At 48.0% G+C, this 20,175-nt stretch overlaps 1 protein-coding gene across 1 annotated transcript; it reads right to left on the bottom strand.

Moving 5' to 3' along the window:
- Positions 1–3,954: 3,954 nt before the first annotated feature.
- Positions 3,955–13,366, bottom strand: LOC124247454 (polyunsaturated fatty acid lipoxygenase ALOX15). Its single transcript, XM_046676729.1, has 14 exons — positions 13,227–13,366; positions 11,414–11,618; positions 11,045–11,126; positions 10,828–10,950; positions 10,562–10,665; positions 10,209–10,369; positions 9,360–9,503; positions 7,968–8,177; positions 6,549–6,635; positions 6,282–6,451; positions 5,980–6,101; positions 5,289–5,389; positions 4,998–5,165; positions 3,955–4,888 (listed from the first exon to the last, which is right to left on the bottom strand). Exons 1-14 carry the CDS (start codon positions 13,359–13,361, stop codon positions 4,709–4,711), a joined length of 1,992 nt encoding a protein of 663 aa, XP_046532685.1. The 5' UTR covers positions 13,362–13,366; the 3' UTR covers positions 3,955–4,708.
- Positions 13,367–20,175: the final 6,809 nt, after the last annotated feature.

The following is a 20,175-nucleotide window of genomic DNA, read 5'->3' on the forward strand; positions in this document are numbered from 1 at the left end:
TGGTGGGAACACAAAATGGTACAACTGCTTTAGAAAACTATTTGGCAATTTCTTAAAAAGTTAAGTTTACATTACATGCAATCCAGTCATCACACTCCTAGGAATTTACCTAAAGGGAACAAAAATATATATCCATGCAAAGATTTTTACACAAAGCTTTATTTTTTCCATAACAGCTCTATCTGTAATAGCCAAAATCTAGAAATAACCCAAATGACTATCATTCAGAAAACAGATACACAGATTGTGGGATATCCGTACAAAGGAATACTAGTCAGCAATAAAAAGAAACAAATTACAATTTTCAATAACATGGATGAATCTCAAACTCATTATCTTGAATGGAGTGATGGTTTCATGGGCTTATACATATATCGAAAAATAATCAATTTACATACTTTAAATATGTACAGTTTATTGTACTCTAATTTCAATTCAATAAAGTTATACTAAATTTTTTTAAAACTCAGTGGGAAATTTTTAGAAAGAAAAACTAAAGCTTCCTCTACCATGCTCCTGACTTGCATTGTAGTTGATGTCCCTTGGGGAAGCATCAGCCACAGAAAAATAGTAGGCTATCAAGCTGACCAAAATAAATATATCCACAGAAAAATATCAGTTTCTACTCACAAGAGCCCTGACAGTTTCATTAGATTACCATATAATGATTTAATGATCATGTTAATGTGCTGATCATGTAATAAGCTGTAGATATCAAAATTGTTAATTATGCAGAGGTTTTCTGAGACCTGACCGTTATTTCAGGACTTCTTCAGGGTAAAGACGAAGAAGAGCTACTTTAGACTATGTTAGAAAAAATTAAAATTAATGTATTTTTTAAATTAAGGGTAATATTGGGGGACATGCAGGAGCTTCTGGGGAGCCGGGAACGGTTTCTTTCTTGCCCTGGGCTGTTGCTACACGACTGTTCTCTTGGTGATGGTCCGTTGAGCAGTACATTGTGTTTTGTGCACTTTTTGTGTATGGGCTATACTTCAATTTTAAAAGTTTAAGATAAAAAAGTCTGTTGCCCCCAACCAGCCCAAATCCTTTGAGTCACCCTTTCCTCCTCCTCCGTACCTAATCCTGCTGATAGCAAAAGGATCCCCAAGTCCATTAATTCTGTCTTTGTGGGATTCCTCACATCTTCTCTCTCGTTTTCACAGATACCTCCTGCCAAGGTCGCATCCTCAATGACTCATGAAAGAGAGGTTGGCAGGGACAGGAACAGGCGGTCGGAGCGGGAAGAGAGCCCTGTGACGTGGCGTAGTTAGGTTTGAGAAGGCTTCCTGGGGGTCAGGCCTGCTCTGGGGCTTAGAAAGCCGGTCTTCTTACCGAAACCAAAATGGGTTTCCTCCTGGCGAGTTAAATCAGACTCTCCACCAGAAGTAGTTGTCTCACAAAGTAAAGTATATTTGCAGCAAATAGGAGACCATAAGGAACCATTTCCAGAGTCATGGCGTCCCCAAACAAAGGGAAGCAGGGACCTTCAATTTTGGATGGGGAATGAATATTCAAAAGGGAGAGGTGGGTATTCGCTTGCACAGGCTCAGTTGGAAAACATGCTTCCACATACACTGCAGGTTACAGTAATAAGGCCTCAGCTCCTCCTGGAGAGGCCTTAGCATTAGAAATAAGGCAAAGGTCACAGGCGTAGCTCTTGTGGTGAGGTTTGGTCTGGTTCAGGGAGGGTGGTGATTGCATCTCCTTAACATAACAAAAGGAAAAGAACAATCTGGAAAAATAGTTAAAATGCTTCCAAACCCACTTGAGTTCCTCTGGACAACTAGTCAGTAACAGTCTCAACACTCTTCCAGCCATGCCCCCTGCAGTGCGTGAATCCCTTTAGCCAGTGCACTGCCACACCTTTAGGATCCCCTGGACATACTACACAAGAACACCCCATATAACTCGAACTACATTGACCAATATTCTGCTCCAGCTAAACCCACTCCCCACTCTGGGCCTTTGCCCGCTCCTGGTTTCCTGCCAGGAATGCCCCACCCAACCCTCCACATGTTTAAACCAAACTCATCCTTTAAGAGCCAGGGAGAAGTCTGGGCTGGGAGGTGGCTCACGGAGTGGGGTCCAGGCATCTGGGCTCACTTAGGCCTGCACCTCACCCCTCCTCTGCCCCCCGCAAAGGAGCAAGAGGATAGCCAGCAGTTCTGATACCTGAACACAGAAAAACCCTACACTCTTCCCCTCAGCCTTGGCTGGAAATTGCAACTGAAGCCAGAGGCTCCCAGTCTCAATGGGTAGTTGAGTGAGGAACCTTGAAAAGAATGCAAAGACAACGCAGGGCCCTTGAGAAAAGTAGGCACTGAGCTAGCAATTATGTTTTGTTGGATATAGGTAAAATCTGGAGAATATTTGCCAGAATATTCTTGCACACACTAAAAATATAAACAAAAACCAAATTGAGGTGAAGGTTCCTTCTTTTTTTTTTTTTAAAGATTTTTTTTTTCCTTTTTCTACCCAAAGACCCCCGGTACATAGTTGTATATTCTTCGTTGTAGGTCCTTCTAGTTGTGGCATGTGGGACACTGCCTCAGCGTGGTTTGATGAGCAGTGCCATGTCCGTGACCAGGATTCAAACCAATGAAACACTGGGCCGCCGGCAGTGGAGCACGCAAACTTAACCACTTGGCCACAGGGCCAGCCCCTGAAGGTTCCTTCTTGCCAGATGTATATTTGTCCTATTGCTTATTATCTCAAACTGTGCACTAGGGGCTTATTTGCAAGGATTTCTCTTGAACCAGCCTGACAAAGGTTTATTATTATCTCCTGTGTTCTGTAACTCTTAATCTTGAATCTATGCTTGTTCTGGGTCTTAATAATTTACTGTAATTTCCATTTACCGACCATATATTTGTTATAAGAAAATATATTTGTAGAATATGCCTGTTGTAAGAAATTGAGTTTACTCACCTAAAAATAACGTCGCTCACCCTGACCTCACTTTTCTTTCTGTAGGTTCACTGGAACCTAAGGGGCATAATTTCATGTGTTAGAGCGCATCAAGACTGTGTATGTTGGATTTTTCCCTACAGGCCTGTGGCTCTAAAAAATTCATTTCCAGGAAGCAATAAGAGATGAAGTTTGAAGTTTTCTCTGTCAAGGATGGAGGAGAAAAGATGCCAGAATGAAAGTATCAGGCAAGGAACCAATAATGACAGCGAGGCCCCCAAGGAGAAGGGTGCCTCTGTGAGTGCTTGACTTCCAGGACCCTGTCATACTCTTACTTAAATCCTTCGATGTTTCCTAAAGTTCAAGTCTAATTTCCTGGCATGAAACCTGTTCTTCCTGAGGCTGCCCCTTCCCACGGCTTCTCTCCTAACCCGAGCTCCTCCCGCCCTGCACCACTCACCACATGATGGTGCCACCTTGTTTCTGACATGAAGACTGGGCCATGCTTTCTCCCCCCTCCTTATGGGTTCTCCTGGATCCCAGAAATAAACTCTATCCCACCTCCCAACTGTTTCTTTCTTATTCTTCCTTCAAGATCAGACCAAGAATCATCCACACATCTTCTGCCAAATTAAATAGAATTAGGGGCAAGAAGCAACTTTGTTCACATTTTTGTAAAGGAAACAATTTTGGCTTATGTATACTGTTAGCTTCTGACTTAAAATATCCACCGATGATCTTTTTTTTTTAAAGGTTGGCACCTGAGCTAACAACTGTTGCCAATCTTTTTTTTCTTCTTCTTTTTCTCCCCAAAGACCCCCGGTACATAGTTGTGTATTTTTAGTTGTGGGTCCTTCTAGTTGTGGCATGTGAGACGCCGCCTCAGCATGGCCTGATGAACGGTGCCACGTCCATGCCCGGGATCCGAATCAGTGAAACCCTGGGCCGCCAAAGCGGAGCGCGGGAACTTCACTCAGCCACGGGCTGGCCTGATGATCATATTAAGTAACAAAACTTCCAACTTTATTCTTCCAAAATTTTAATCAGATACAGAAGTTGGATTTTATTGATTCCTTTGTTTTCATTCACTAAAATAATCATGAGATTCCTTACTATTATTTGAGGCTTCCCAAATGGTGAAGTGCAAATGGGTTATAGATAGGGATCTCTCAGGCAAAACCCCAAGGCCAGATACCTGCCGGCTGGGAGCAGCTCCCTCAGTTTAACCAGTTTACGTCCATTTATCGCTGTCTAAGTGGGCCGTGAAATGAAACGGTTTGCTCTGTGTTGTGTCTGGCTTCAGGACAGGCGGCAAATTCCATCAGGTGGTAAATAACATCCAGTTAGAAAGATGTGCCATATTCTTTTGCCAATATTTTACTTAGGATAATTGGATCTTAGTTCTTTTCTTTTGTTAGTCTAAAATATCTTTTTGTTGTTGTTAAACTTGATTTAGTTTCAAAATTATAAAAGGTGTGAAGCGGTATGTTTTATTACCCTATTCTACTCTTGAAACAGTGTATATACCCACAGCTGTTATCTGTCCTGGGGAAGATCTGAATGATGAGGGAGGAAGAGAGGGAGGAAGAGAGGCAGGGAGGAAGGGGGAATGAGGCCCCCAGGTAGTGCATCTAGGGTAAAATCTGTCCACTGTGGGCATAGACAATGAAAAGGTGACTCTTCAGGAGGGTGGGAGATAAGAGGAGGGTGGAGTTTGGGGACAGCAAGACAGGGAGCACTAAGGGGTGGGGTCATGGCTTGGGTAGAAGGGGCTGAAACAACCAAAGGCCTGGGGCGCTCATATGGCCACGCTGTTTTCCACCAGGCTGGGCCGCAGGTACTCGTAGGGCATGTCCAGCTTTGCATTCCGGATCTCAATTTCCTTATCAAGGGCAGCCAGCTCCTCTCTGAACTTCTTCAGCACAGCCTTGGGCCCAGGGCCCGAAAAATACTCCTCCTCATGCTGGCCCAGAGCCACCTGGGATGGAGAGAAAGAGGCAGCTGAGTGCTTTATGACCCTCAGTTTGGAGTGCCACACCTTCCTGCAGGTGCCCCCTTCCACAGGGAGCCGGGCACCTGACTCTCACCATGACGGGCTGCCGTCTGCCTAGCTGCCAAGTGATGGACATCTGGAGAGAAGACTGATGAACGTTGGGCAGTGTTGCCATCACCGTCTCCAACGTCGCATCCTTGGTGGTCGGTGGGGGCAGCCGCATCGTGCAGGGTGCATTAGGGACCCAAGCATACCAGTCCAGCTAAGAAGGGGCAGATACCTAGAGTCTATGTCTGCTAAGCATGAAAACCCCTTAGCCCACCTACGCACGGCACTGTCCCACAATCCAGGTCCAAATGCCCAGCTGCCCACCTCTGGTAAGTACCTGGCCCAGGTGGACGGAGGAATGCTGGCCAGTGCAGGTGAAGATGCACATGGTGACAAAGTGGCAGACCTGGTCCCGGGACTCTAAGGACACAGGAAACCCTGCAGAGGATAAGGAGAGTCAGAACCTGCGAGGCTAGGCATAGAAGAGAGCTCAGAGAGATGAGGGAGGGAGGGGAGAACGAGATGGGGAGAAGGGGCGCCCAGGACTCTCAGGAACTGCTGTGGGAAGGGACGTGAGAGTGGCTTGGGTGGGGAAGTGGGGAGCTGTGCTGGGAGGGTCCCGCCCAGTAGGGTACTGGTGTGGCTCATACTGGCTCACAAGAGTCAGTTGTGCGAAATTTTCAGGCATTTAGCAAACTGGTTGACATCACACTGGTAGCCACCATGGGAATATTTACACCAAGGAAATGCGCTAATGCTCAAATCAGGCTTTTTTTTCAGACAGCCAGTTGTTAAACATTTATGAACAACCACTGGTCCCACTGCATCTGGGACCTGGAGGGGTTCTCAGTGTATGCGGCAGGGACCTGTCCCTGGTTGAGTGGAAAGGGAATCTGGGGGTGTCTTTGGGCATTTTCATAGGGGTTGGAAATGCTTCTGGAAGCTTCCATAGAAGTACAAAGGATTCTGGGGAGATTCCAAGGAGGACTCTCTCCTGTTGGAGGTCTTAGGGCAGGGGCTCATCTTACCTCGGTCCTGGGCCCCTAGCAGCCCAATTTCAGTGATCTCTCGACACCAGGTCTGCAGCTCAAGATCTTCTTTCACGGCCCCGTCCGTCTTATAATGCAGATTCACTATTCCCTCCACATATCTGCTGGCCAAGGGGTCAGGGCCAGAGAACTGAAGCCAACAGGGAGCCACCAGGCCCTCTGCTCCCTGCCCACACGGCCAGGTCAGGACCCCCAGCCCTCAACTCAGACACAGACCTCCTCTTCTCCTAGCCTCCTCCCCGACTCCCACTTCCACCAGCCCTGCTTCCCCACTGCCTCACCGAAAGATGATTTCCCAGAGCCGCAGGGCATCTTGGGCATAGAAGGAAGACTTGACGCCCAGGAGCCCCCGGTCCTCCAGGTCATCAGGGGGACAGAATGACCTGTAGGTCAGAAAGGGTCCAGCTCGCCTGAGCAGCTCCACGTGGCCTCCCCCACCTGTGCTCACCACCTGAGGAGCAAGGACAGGCAGTCAGGCCAATCAACCTGCCTTGAGGCCAGAGCCGGAGGGAGAGTGAACTCCAGAATTCCCCTGTCTCTCCTCATACCTGGTCGAAAATTCCCATGTTGGAGACCAGCCCAGACCTGGCCCGGATGTTAATTTCCATGGTGTATCTCAGGTGGGGAATTATAAGCTAGAGGGAGAAGAGCAGGGAAGGGCAAGCTCAGAAGAGAGCTGGGGCAGGTCCCTGCAGGAAATAGGGGGTAAAAAGCAGGAAAGGTACCAGGTCTCAGGAAAAGCACGGCCGTGACGTTCAGTGGCCCCTCAACACCAGGAGTGTTCAGTTGACTTGTAATTAGTGCCAAAAACTGTGGACTTATTGCTCTATGATGACCGAAAGACATCATTCTCCTTTTCTTTTCATAATGACTATTCAAGGTCTAGCTCAATGTTTCTCAACCTTTTCTTCATTATCACTCCTTTAAGGAGGGTTTTTAGCTATTCTTTCCTACTCTCACCCTCCCATGCAATTTTAATGCTATAGATATATCTATTATGCACTCTACGTCTATATATGCTTTACACACAAAAATAATAAGATATTTTGCCCCCCTACAACCACTTGCACCCCCTTGGGGGGCATAATTGCCCTCACTGAGAATGCATGGCCTAACCTGCCTACCTCCAGAACTTCATCACCTACCTTCTCCCCTTGCCCATTACACTCATCCTCTTTCTGTTCTTCAAATATGTCAAGCTTGTTCCTGCCTCAGGACCCTTGCACTCACTGTTAGCCTCTGCCTAGAACAATGTGCCCCTTGATCATTTCACCGCTGGATCCTCAATCTCTATGTCATCTCCTCAAAGGAGCCTTTCCTGACCACCCAATCTAAACTCGCCATCACATCACCCTGCCTGGATTCTCCACATTGTACTTATCACAGCTGATGTGTTACAGTACAATCTTTATTGTCTGTTAGCCGTTAATGGAAATGAAAATCCCCAAAGATCAGAACCTCACCTGTCTTGCTCAGCACTGGCACCTAGAACAGTTCTTGCCCCATGGGAGGCACCCACGAAAAAAAGTGAATAGGTGAATACTCTGCTCTAATTACCTGTAATAAACCAGGCTGCTGCTGTTGACCTGAGCCCCTCCAACTGGCCTATGGGTCACTGTTTTAGAATTCTTCAAAGCTGGCTGGAAAGTCTGTTATGTATTTGCATGGTGCCCTCTTGTTGGATGGAATCCTCAGTCATTTGTGTGGACTATATACATACTGTATGTATATCTGTGCTTTATACATAAAGAAAAGGAAGACTTCTCACCACCCTACCCTGCCGATGAATCATTTTCACCTCCTTGGGAGGTGATATCACCCTGTTGAAATTCTCACTCCCTGCTGTCGTGCCTTTCACTGGTTGGCTCCCGCCATACCTGAGACACCGCAGAGAGGGCACCTCCAGAGGTGGGACTGTGCGATGGGGCAGAGAGGGGCAGGCAGGAGAGAAGGGAACAAGGTGTTACCTTGAAGATAGGATGTATCGATGGAAGGCACCTCATGGTGGCCACAGCGAAGACCTCAGCCATCAAGTGTCCCCTCAGAAGATGAGACTGCAGCTCGTGAAGCTGGAAGTCAGAGCTACGGACCCAGCATTTAGCCAGGAGCCAGACCATCGGGGGATCCGTGGGCAGGAAAAGCAGTGGTGGAGGGGACCCTTCACGGGGCAGTTGGAGCTGGAGCCAGGGCGAGAAGGGATGAGTGCCAGGTGTCCCACAGACTCCCCTCCTTTGTTCGGTTAACTTCTCCCTTCTTCCTCCAGATTTGCTTTGCTTTCTCCACCTGGCTGCTCCTACCCGCCTCCAGCCGCTGTTCCTCCCCTCCCTTTCCTGCCCACTCAGCTCCTTAACATTGTGCAAGCGGCTCTGCCCTCACGCTGCCTTCTCCAGCCTCCACTTCCCCTTTCAGTCCCTTCGGTGTGGACAAAATTCAAACCCACCGCTGCCTTCATCCCACACCCTTTTTCAGAAATCTCAGCCTCTCTCTGGTCTTTCAGCTCCACCTCTACACAGCTGACTAAGTCTCCAGTTCTCAGCTAGTCACTAGCTGGACATTACAACTTGAATGTCTCCCCATTAGCTCAAAATTGGCCAGATGCAAGCCTGCCTGCGCGTCCTGTCCTCTTTATTTGTCCTATTTCTGCAGGTGCCTTGCCTGGCTCCTCCTTTTTCTCTCTCCTTGAATTCAGGCCAGTTTAAATCTCCTCTGCACTCCCACAGCTCTTCCCCACCTCTGAGCCCATCACCTCCACCTTGGACAATAGCTGTAGCATAGTGCCCTAATCCCTGCCTAGCATCTCCCTTCTCCCATCCATCCTAAACCCTAGTGCCCAGATAACATGCCTGCAGCATCTTTCACAGCAGCCTTCACCAGCTTCCTGTGTTCATACTCAGCCTGGCATCCATGGCGCGCTGTAGCCTGGCGCCCCTCACCTCACATTAGTCCCCAGCACCCCTGCCCAGCTGGCCGCCGGGAATCACCTGACTCCTCACTCTCGGACACTCCTCAGCCTCTCTGCCCGGCCCACCTTCCCCTGGGGGCGGGGGTCCTGACTGTCCTGCTTGAATATCTAAGTCCCATCCTCTCCCAAGGCCCGGTACGCCCCACCTCCAATGATCCCTCCCAGACTGTCTCCGTCCTCAGGCACTTCCTCATTACCGGAGCTTATTCAGATTTGCCCGGTCTCTCTCCAGCTAGACTGCACCTCTTAAAGTCAAACTCCTGCCCATTTCCTCCTTTCACGCCTCCCCAGCACATTAGCGTAAGGCCTTTGCACAGAGCGGGTACTCAGTGAATTTGGGTGAGGGGCTGAGCCAAGAGGGCCAACCCCTGGGGAGAAAAATGATGAGTCCTCTCACCTGGATGACCATGGGCAAGAGTTTCCCATCAGGCTGCAGCTTCAGCAGGACCAGAGGGGCAGCCAGGTACTGCTGGCTACACAGGATGACATTGGCCTTGATCCCATCCAGCAGGGAGAAGTCAGCTTCAAACAGCGTGCCTCCCTGGATGGGGGCAAGGGCAAGGGCTGCCATCAGCATAAGGCATCTTCCCTCCACCCTGACTCCCCGAAGGAAGAAGAAAAAGAAGGTATCCAACTTGTCTCCACCACCTACTTTGTACGGGTAGTGGGATCAGCATTTGGGCTGCTGTGGGGTCCACTGTGGGCCCAGCTTGCTGCCAGATGGCAAGAAGGAATTCTACAGGAGAAATCTTGAGTGCTTATTGCCTCATATATTTCTTACATGCACTTGAATTAGCCCCAGTTTTATAAAAGAGGAAACAGATGATCAGAGAGGATAGGTATCTGGCCTGAAGTCACACAGCTTATAAACAGCAGAAACAGGATTCAAACCCAAATCTGTCTCACCCTATAATCCCGTGGGTTTTCTCTCTCAGTTGTTGACTCCTGATTAACCACCCCAGCCCTGACCCTGATTCTCTTACTCCACACTCTCCCTCAGTCCCTAGCTCCAAGGCCCAGGTACAGCTCTTCATTTTGACTCTGTCTCTATCACCCATCACACTCTCTTTCTCCACAATATGCTATTTCTTTTCAGGGAGGAAGGCCATGGAGCTGCACTTCTCCAGGATCACTCAAGATTTCTCCTGTAGAATTTCTTCTTGCCATCTGGCAGCAAGCTGGCAGCCCAAATGCTGACCCCGCCCCCCATTTCCACGTGGCCTCCTTAGGGATCTTATGTCCGTACCTGGAGCTCCTTCTCCAGCTGGGCCTGCAGCTCCTCCATCCCTGGAGGGAACACTAGGCGGGCAGGAAGGCGAGTGGAGCGCCTCAGCAACATGGGGTTGGTGCCGTTGAGAAACTGGTACCCAAATAAGTCATCCTCCTTCCAGGAGTCCCGCACCCGCTCTAGGGATGGCAGTTGGGGAGCATGCTGGGGGATCCAAGCTCCTGGTCCTTCCAACCCTGCCCAAACCATCCCCACGTGACCCCAGCCTACCAGAGGGACCCAGGCCTCTGGTCTCCCAAACCTAGTTCCCTCGATTGGATGGGATCTGGGGGTAAGGGTCCCAGGGGAAATATTTGGGTACAGGTACTGACCAGCCAGCTTGCTCTGGCCACACCAGAAAATCCTGTTGAAGTCATCCAGATCCTTCCAGCAAGTCAGAATATTTAAAGAGTCTTTGACAGCTAGGTCTGCCAGCCTTCAGGGAAGGATAGGCAAAGAGTTTGACATAATTCTCAGAACCAGACATTACAACCCCGGGCATCCACCTTGGGCTGGTCCAGCCCTGTTCAGTCCATAAGCCCATTGTCCTCCACTAGACCAGGACACCTCCCTTTCACCCAGCCCCCATTGTTCTCACCCCTTGGCCAGCGAAGCCTCAAAGTCAATTCTCTTGTCCTCCAGAAATCTCTCATCTACAGGGAGATCACCTATTCCGGCCCCGGCCACATTCAGAATTAGCCCATCCTTCCAGTTACCCCACCTGTGGCATAGACATAAAATCAGGCGTTGTTATGGGGGGGAGGGTCGGCAGCTCACTGGGGGGCAGGAGGAGTCAGAGGCGGAGGAGGGCTAACCGGTATAGCTTCCTTCTCTCTTCCAGCACCTCCTCCCTGTGTTTCTTGAAGAAGCCTTGGGGGTCATCTACCACCGTGCGGCCTAGAAGTGCGGAGGAGGGTATGGGCAATGAGGCTTCTCCTGAGAGCCTCTCCCCTGTCCCTGCCGAGGATGCCTGCTCAGCCCGCCCTTCCGACGGTCCCTGACCCTTCAGCACCACGCCCTCCCGCAGCCTCGGTGCAGGTGCAGCTCGGTGCCAGCTCCAGCAACCCGCCGCTTCCAAAGGCCCCGCCCGCCGGGTTCCTGCCCTCATGCCCTATTCTCCTCTCCCTTCCCACTAACTTCTTTAGTGCCCCAGAACCCTCCTCACACCCCGACGCCGCGCTCACCAGTGCCCTCGGGTAGGCTCAGGACTCCATCACCCTCCACCCAGCGGTAACATGGGAACCTGAACTCGTCCCCGCTGGCCCCGGGGCCCTGCACCGAGATCCAGTTGCAGAACCACGCGTCATCATTAAGGAGGTGCCACTTGCGCAGTTTCACAAAGAGCAGCGGTCCCAGGAACTCCGGCACGTCCACCTTGAATTCTGCCTCCTGCAGGCGACAAAAGAGTGTCAGCAAGGTGGGCCTCTCCGGAAGGGGCGCTTGGACTGAGCCCTGGACGCCCTTCCGCTGGGCCTCTGGGAAAGCTGCGCAAAGGGAACCAGAAAGAGAAAGGGGGCGCGCACCCAGCAGGTGGCTCCACGACCCCTTCCTGGGTCGTCGATGCCTCGATTCCTCAGCCCGATGGGGAGGTGCACTCCTTCCTGCACTTTTTCCTCCCTGTTGTCACTGATTGTGCCAAGCGCTGAGCTGGGCACTGGGCACCAGGCGCCGCGCCATGGGCCCTGGGACGACACACTGTAAACCAGACGATTGCAGCTGAGAAACACCGGCGCCCCCCGACCCCCTCACCAAGGCTGAGTGCCCACAGAGGCCCCACCCGGCCTGGGGGCAGGCTTCCTGGAGGACATTCCATCTAAGCTGAGCCCTTTAGATGAAAAAGGCTTAGCCAGGCAGAGTGAGAGAGAGGAAACGCTGGGGGAAAGGCGTGCCAGGGAGAGGAAACGGAGACAGCAGAGGCTAGGGGAGGGCGAGCAGCGTCGTAGAGCTGGAGCTGGAGCGCGAGACGTGGGGAGATGAGGAGGACGAGATAGTGAAGTCTCAAAGGTGAAGCCAAGGGCTTTGGATTGGTGCTGAAAACAAGCGGAAGCCATTCAAATGTTTTAAGCTGGGGGAATGTTTTAGGGGTGGGAATGTATTTGGAAGAAATCGCTCTGGCTGCAGAAGGGCTTGAAAGGGCAGAAGCGAAAGCAGTGAGGCAGGTGAAGAGGATGAAAGTGACGTAGGTTCCAGGGGACATCGGTAGTCGCGGGTGGGGCGGACATCAGAGCACGGATGCCGGAGATGTCCAGGAGATCAAATTGACAGCGCTCGATTCTTAGTTAGACAGAGGTGAAGAGAGAGGCAGGCGCCAGTGACACGTGGGGGAGACCAGAGGAGAGGTCTGAGAGTGGGGGAAGAGGAGGGGACCTCACTTGGGCGTGTTCCTTTGAAGCGTCCATGGGACGGACATCCGGATCAGGGGTCTTGGAGAGAGCTGGACAGGCGATGGGAATTTGGGGGTCGGCAGAGGGAAAAAGTACCGAGAGCCAGGGACAAATACCAGGTAGATGTGATGGGAGAGGCGAAGTGGGCCGGGAAATTCAGAGTGTTCTCATCTCTTGGCTTCTTCTCCCCAGCCTTCCCCCGGCTCCTCCATCCCACCCCACCTCGGGTGATAAAACCCGCAAGGTGGAAGATCTAGCAACAGTAGAGTTTTGAAATAGTTTTTTTAACAATAGAGGAAACAGGAGACGCACGGCCTCTCTAGGGACCTCTGAGTTTCAAGAAAAGAGAGCTCTGTGGAACGACGGGCGCGCAAGAGTATCCTCTCAATTCCAAGGAGACTGGGCGGCAGAAACGTTTATTGAGCGCTTACTGTGTGCCACGTACCGCCTTAAAGCGCTCTACCCTGCGGCCTCCGAGCGCTCTTTGCGCGGGATGCGCGCGCCCTCAGCCGCGAGAAGGAGCTGGAGGCGGGCAGGGCGCTCCTCTTCCCCGGTATTTGACGGACTTGGGGACAGAGGTGCAGCCCACCCTACCCGGCTGAGGCCAGCTCACCTTGCCCCGCGCCGGCCACAGGCGCTTTCCGAGCGCCGCCTCCCCGTGCTGGCCGACCAGCCACAGCTGCACCTGGTTGTTGGAGCCTGCGTGGAGCGAGGACCCGGTGGACACGCGGACGCGGTAGAGACCCATCTTGCCCAAAGATGTTTCGCGCCTTCTGCGGGGGGGCAAAAGAGTGGAGGCGCTAAATAATGGGGCCCAAGACCCCGCCCCTCAGAAGCCTTGCCAGGGATCGGGGCCGTGGACGGCAGTTCTCCAGCCAACCCTTCCTAGCTCTGCGCCGCCCAGAGCTCAACCCGAAGCCGAAGAAGGCGGGGCCATGTGGGGCCAGGGGATTCGGACCATTATCTTGATGGGAGGAGGATAGAAGGGGGAAGCAGATGAGAATTTGGGCAGAAAACATGTAGGAAGAAGGAATCGAAGCCTGGCCCAGCAGGCAGATGGTGTGGGTGGCTGGGAAGCCCACTCTGTCTACACACACACACACACACACACACACTGGCCTCATGAGTTGGTTCACCTCTGCCAAGGGTCGTGCTTAGGGTTGTAGGAGAGGATGAAACGGGCAAGGAGACCTGGTCTGCAGCAGCATTTGAGGAAAGTACATCAAGGCCACCGAATTAATTTGACCAACTCTGAAGCTTTCTTGCTTTCCCCGTGCCAAGCTCTGGGGTTCATTCCTTTCTAGCTTAAAAGCCTCTGCCTCTCTGTTGCTTGCAGGATAAAAATCCAAACTTCTTGACATTAAAGCTCTTTCTAACCTGGCCAGCCCTTCTCCCACCTCATCCCACCCTCATATCCTGTCTCTCTCTTTGGCCTGGAGCCCTGTGTTTCCCAGAACCCACTGTGTTGTTGGCTTGCAGTCCCTCCTCCTGGAAAATTCTATCCAGCCTTCTAAACCCTGGTTAGACTCCAATTTCTCAGGGAAGTTTTTCCTGGTGATTCCAACCCTCCCCCCTACCCTCACCAGAGCTAATCAGCTTTCCTCTCGACTGCTTTCGCCCGGTGCATACTTCTACCGTTGCGCTGCTGCAAACAAATACTACAGTAATTTGTTTGTATGTCCATATCCCCTGCTAAGGTGAGCTCCTCCTTGGTAAGGACCACAATCCCACCCAGTACCACATACTCACTTTTGTTTCCCCTGGATTTAGCACAGTATCAGGGCTTGGGGGTGTCAATAAGTATTAACTGAAACACACAGAACTGAAAGATCAATTATAAATAAATCCTTCCCTTGGGGGAGACAAAGGCAAACAAATAACTCTCAGGCAATGTAACTACTAAGGGAATAGCAAATCCAGCTGTGGTGCCACCATGGGGTGCCGTGCTCTAAGCCTGGTAAAGCAAAGGAGGTCAATAGAAATACATCTGTAATGCATACTTTCTTGTTTATTTTTTTAGTGGGAAGTGATTCAAAGTTCAGAAGGTACAAAGTGGTATTCACGGGTGTCTCCCTCCCTCTTGGCCCCAAGCCCCCTAATTTCTCCGCCCCCAGCAGTCACTGATCTGCACCCATTCACAAGTAAATACATGCCTATCCTTTTTGTCCTTTTTCTGCACATGGTAGCACACTTTATACGCTGTTCTGCACCTTTTTCCCCCCAGTTTGCAACATAAATCAAGAGATCATTCCACATCAGTCCTTAAATAGCTTCCTTGTTCTTAAGGCTGCCATTGTTTTGATGGAGCATAATATACTCTACTAATTTCTTGTAAATGGACATTTAGGTTATTTGCAATCTTTTGTAACCATAAAAAATTTTTATTGCTGAAAGAAATTACCTGGTATATACATCATTTCTCAGATGTAAATATATCTGTATACAAAATGCTAGAAATGGAATTTCTAAGCCAAAAGCATGTATAATTTTGGCACAAATTGCTACACTACTCTCCATATAAGCTGTACGAATTTATACTCCCATCAATGAGTCCACTGATGTGTGGGAGTGCCCATTCTCCTTCACTCTTGTCAATAGTGTGTTGATAAACATTTTTGCCTTAGCCAATCTGTTAGGTGAAAAATGTTACCCTAGTGTAATGTTAATTTGCATGCTCTTATTATAAATAAGGTTGAGCATCTTTTCATATTGTAGGAGCCATCTGTATTTCCTTTTCTGTGAACTAGCTATTCCATTTTTCTATTGGATTTTGGTCTTTTTCTTATTGATTTGTAGGGACTATTTATATATTAGGAAAATTAGCCCTTTTCCAGCTCTATCACTACTAAAGGGTCCCAAAGTAACAATGGTCCTTTTTACCTACATCAACTCCTTAGAGCCCAGATTTTGGTCTATAATATTATTCTCCACTAAAAGAAACTTGGCCTTCTTAGGGGGTAGCTGACTCCATGGCTGGGGGCAGGTAAAACTCAGGATAAGCCTGGAACATGCTATTGTTGCTAAAAAAGTAAGAGCACTCTCAAGAAAGTCACAGGCAAGATGTGCAATTAGAGAGGCTCTGACTGGCTGGGTTGTGACCTTTCAAGGAGCAAAACTAAATAATAAATAGGGTTAATTCCAATAGATAAATGCGTCAGAATGCTTTATGTTGCAAGTAACCAAAAGATCAATTCAAAATGGTTCAAACAATACAGAAAAATTATTATCTCAGAAAATAAGAAGTCCATAGGGTAGGCTGGCCCTAGGGTTGTTTAGTTCAGTGGCTCAACAGCATCCTCAAGGAGCCAGGGTTTTGTTTTTCCATCTTTCCGTCCTCCATGAGTCAGCTCCTCAATGAGTTATCTTCTTAACAAAATGGCTGCTACCACTCTAATAATCCCATACAGACAACAACATCCAGTGGGAAAAGAAGGACCATTTCTTCTTGTGCCTCCCTTTTTAAGAGCAGAGGAAGCTTTCCCAGAAACCATCCAGCACCTTTTCCTTATCTATTTTTAGCCAAAACTGAGCACCAAACCCAAATCCTTCAAACCAGCAAGAGAAACAGAACCATCATGATCATCTTAGCCAGTCAGGATTTGCCCCTGAGTTAACCAGGGAAGGATGGACACACAAACACATTTGAGGCCCTCGCCAACAAGGACGATGGGATAATGGATGGGGAGGTAGGCACCCAAGGGTGTCTCCTACAATGAGTTTGTGAAAAACCCAAATCCATAATAATATTAAAAAGAGAAAAGTCACTGTGAACTATTACAAAAAAGTATAATCCAAAAGAGAGCGATTATTTTGGGATTTTTGAAGTTTTTGTAGGTTTTAATAAGAAAGGGAACATTACTCTACATAAGCATGTGTGTTTCTTCTAAGTACACTTCTGTTTATAATGAACACATATATGCTCACTTCCATTGGTAAATGGAAAAGAATAAAAACAGGGAATGGTGTGTGAGCCAAACAGTCTGGGGGAAAATAGGAGCTGTTCCAAGAATGGGAAGGACTGATAAGAACACGCGGCTACATGTGATTATCAGGTAGAAAGGAGGGTCAGCCAGCTAACCAGCACTGATGCTCACACTCCGTGACCAAGGAGAAAGGGTGTCCTGAATTGCTGAATCAGCCAAATGTCCTAAAGAGGAGCCAACCCAATCCTTTTCTCCCAGAAGATGAATCCCCAAGACACCCCCTTAACCGTAATAGGACATTAATAATGCATGCAGAATTTTAAATAATACTAACGAAGCAAGTCAACATGTCATAATGACAGAACAAGGGATTCTATAAGTCTGGCCAAGTGAAACTAAAGGAATACATCATTTCAGGGGGGACAGACAGATCGCAGAAACTAAAAATTTATGTGGAAGATACAAACATTGAAAGACTTATTGGGGTAACAGGAGAAGTTTTGCTGGAACACAGCTCCCTGGGAGAAACAACAAGCTTCAGAGCCCCAAGCATGAATCCATCTGCTGAGAAGCCCAATTCCATAGCCTCAGTACATAGAGGATCTGAGACAATAGTCTTGGGGCGAGTGGCGGGGGGAGATTTCAGTAACACCAAGAAAACATCAAAAGAAGTATTTTAATAACCTTAAGAAAGTATCTTATCCCTAGAGAAAAACAAGAACAAGGAGAAATCAATGAAGTAATCAATTAAATCCATTGTGTTGGTGTTTTAAAATAGATTTAAGTTATAATGACAGTCGGTCTTGTAATCATTGTATTTGTGTGTATTTTGTGTACTGTTTAAAGTATATTCAAAAGAATCATCATATTAAATTTGTAATTGTAGTTTAAATTGTTTAAGGAGATTTAATGAAGTTTGCAATCAATGTTTAAATATTAAAATTTATTTTTCGAAGTTCTGTTTATAGATATGTTTAATAAATTGAGCATTAAATAAAATACAAATATTTTTAGGGTGTTCTCTCCATGGACAAAAATCTCCTCAAACTTTCAAAACTTTACCAATAATAAACATAAACTCTGTCAACAGTAAGCATAGAAAAATACCTGAAAAAGTGTACACTGAAGTCTTAGCAATGATTAATTCTAGAGAGTGGGCGACGGTGGGGAAGGGATTTTCATTTTTTACATACTTTGGAATTTTTAAAACTTTCTACAGAAACATAAGTTATTTAGTAATCTCAAAAATGTAATCTTGAACAAAATTCAAGGCTATAAATCCTATTATAAAAGCATTAACTATAATCGTGTGTGGCTATAAAAGGAGGCCTGATCCTGCCTGGTGGTGCAGCAGTTAAGTTCACGTGCTCTGCTTCAGTGGCGGGGGGTTCGCAGGTTCAGGACCTAGCACGGCTTATCAAGCCATGCTGTGGCAGGCGTCCCACATATGTTAAGCAGAGGAAGATGGGCACAGATGTTAGCTCAGGGCCAATCCTCCTCAGCAAAAAGAAGCCCCAAAACTGAAGTTCAAGTTTTCTGTTATAAATGAAATTCAGAAAAATCAAAATGTAGTGGATAAAACTGATTATCTATAGAAATGGCACAAACCTAATGATTTTCTTACAGATTAAAAGTGTGGTTGAAGAGTTAGGAAGACACCCAAAAGTTGTTCACAGTAACTTCTGGGTAGATTCCGTGAGATTAGGTTATGATGCATTTGTGACCTTGAGAGGTAAAACCCAGGCCGTCCAACCCCCCCCCCCCCATTTTTGAATAGGAATATCTATGGTGGTTATCCTAGGCCTGTTCCGCCATTGTATGGCAGGGGGAGGGAGACAGATGACTTTCTCTTTAGTTCACAGGTCTTCAGAAGGAGAGGAATTTCACTGAAAAAGTCATACTTATGGAAACACAATTGAGATATCTCATCCATAGCTGAACCTGATTTAGATGATGAAATTCTGGATTTCAAACTGATGCTGTCATGGGATTAGACTTTGGAGTGCCCTGGAGTGGGTGAGTGTATTCTGCCTGTGGGAGGAGTATGAATCATTGGGGGCCAGAGGGCCTACAGTGACAGCCAGTCTTCAGAACAGCCCCCAGTGATCCATACCTCATGGTATTCATGCCCTTGCACAGTCTCCTCCGAAATTGTATCAGGTTAGCATAGCCAATAGAATATGGCAGAAGGGAAGGCATATGACTTCTGAAGCTAGGTCCTAAAAGACACCTCTCTCTCCCTCTCCCTCTCTTTCTTTCTTCTTCTCTTCATCTCTTCAACTGCTTTTCTGAGAGACGTCAGCTGCCATGTCATAAGGATAATGAAGAAACTTCATGGAGAGGTCCACATGGCAAGGAACTGAGCCTCTCTGCCACAAGACAGTGAGGAACTGAGGCCTCTAACTAACAGCCATGTGAGGGGGCCATCTTGGAAGCAGTTCCTTTAGCCCCAATCAAGACTTCAGATGACTACAGCCCCAGGCAACATCTTAAATGAAACATCATGAAAGACCTGAGCTAGACCCACCTGAGTCTCAGAAACTGTGTGAGACAATAAACATTTGTTGCTCTAAGCCACTGAGTTTTGAGGTAATGGTAATAAATCAATAAATAATTAATATGGTCTACATATTTTTCTGAGTCCCCAAACACATAAGGTTATGTAATGTCAAAAAATATTCATGATGAACTGACCACTTACAAAATTAGTCCTTACTCAGATATTCCTCCCTTATGAGTACCAGCTACCAACTTTGTCCATTTAATTGGCCGCAGAGTGGAACTTCAGGTGTTGAAAAAGAAGCCTTCACCAATTGGAAAACTGATCAGGAAACTGATCAATCAGTAAAGCAATTGACAAATAATGTTGATGTAGCAATAAAGACCACCCACCTGAGATAACTCAAACAGGGGCTAAGCAGGGTTGTAGGGCCTGCTATAGGTGACATATTGGCTGCAATCAAAGGGACAGACATGGGCAACCAGCAAAGCTTTTCTATGCAGGTGATGTCCACTGGTCATTTCTGTGTGCCCTCCTCTGTCCCCATGTGGCTCCTGGGCACTGACAACAGAAGGTTCCCTGAATGAAGGGCAGAGAGGACCCTGGATGCTGACCCTGCTCCTCTCTGTGGCCCCTCCCAGTCCTCACTCAGTAGTCTTTTCTCACCGTCATCGTCTATGCACAGGAGTCATTCCCAATCCCCTTAGGTTCAGGATTTGAAACTCAAAAATCCAAAACTGAGGATTAAGCACAGTAGGCCCAGCTGAAATTGTGGAAGGAAGTACCAGGACCACAAAAACACATATGTTAATGTTGTTTTTTACAAGTATTATTCCATCAAAGTGGGGCCTAGGAATGTAATTTAATGGATTATAAATATTGCCCCTAACAGTCGTGGGAGGAAGGTAGAGGATATGAGAGGGCAAAGAGATTGCCAAATGCTCTGTGCTGCATGATACAGTTCCTCCAACAAACCTTCTGGACCTTCCATAAATATTATGAAATGCTTGATGTGATGTGATTTTGAGTGGAGGAACTGAATTTTGCAAGTAAGTTTGCTCAAGAGCCATCCAGAGATACCATCCCGGGAACTGGGATTAGAGGCAAGAGATATACTAAGGCCACTAGCCTGAAGACTT

This window comes from Equus quagga, chromosome 11 (assembly GCF_021613505.1).
Source record: "Equus quagga isolate Etosha38 chromosome 11, UCLA_HA_Equagga_1.0, whole genome shotgun sequence".
Lineage (NCBI taxonomy): Eukaryota > Metazoa > Chordata > Mammalia > Perissodactyla > Equidae > Equus > Equus quagga.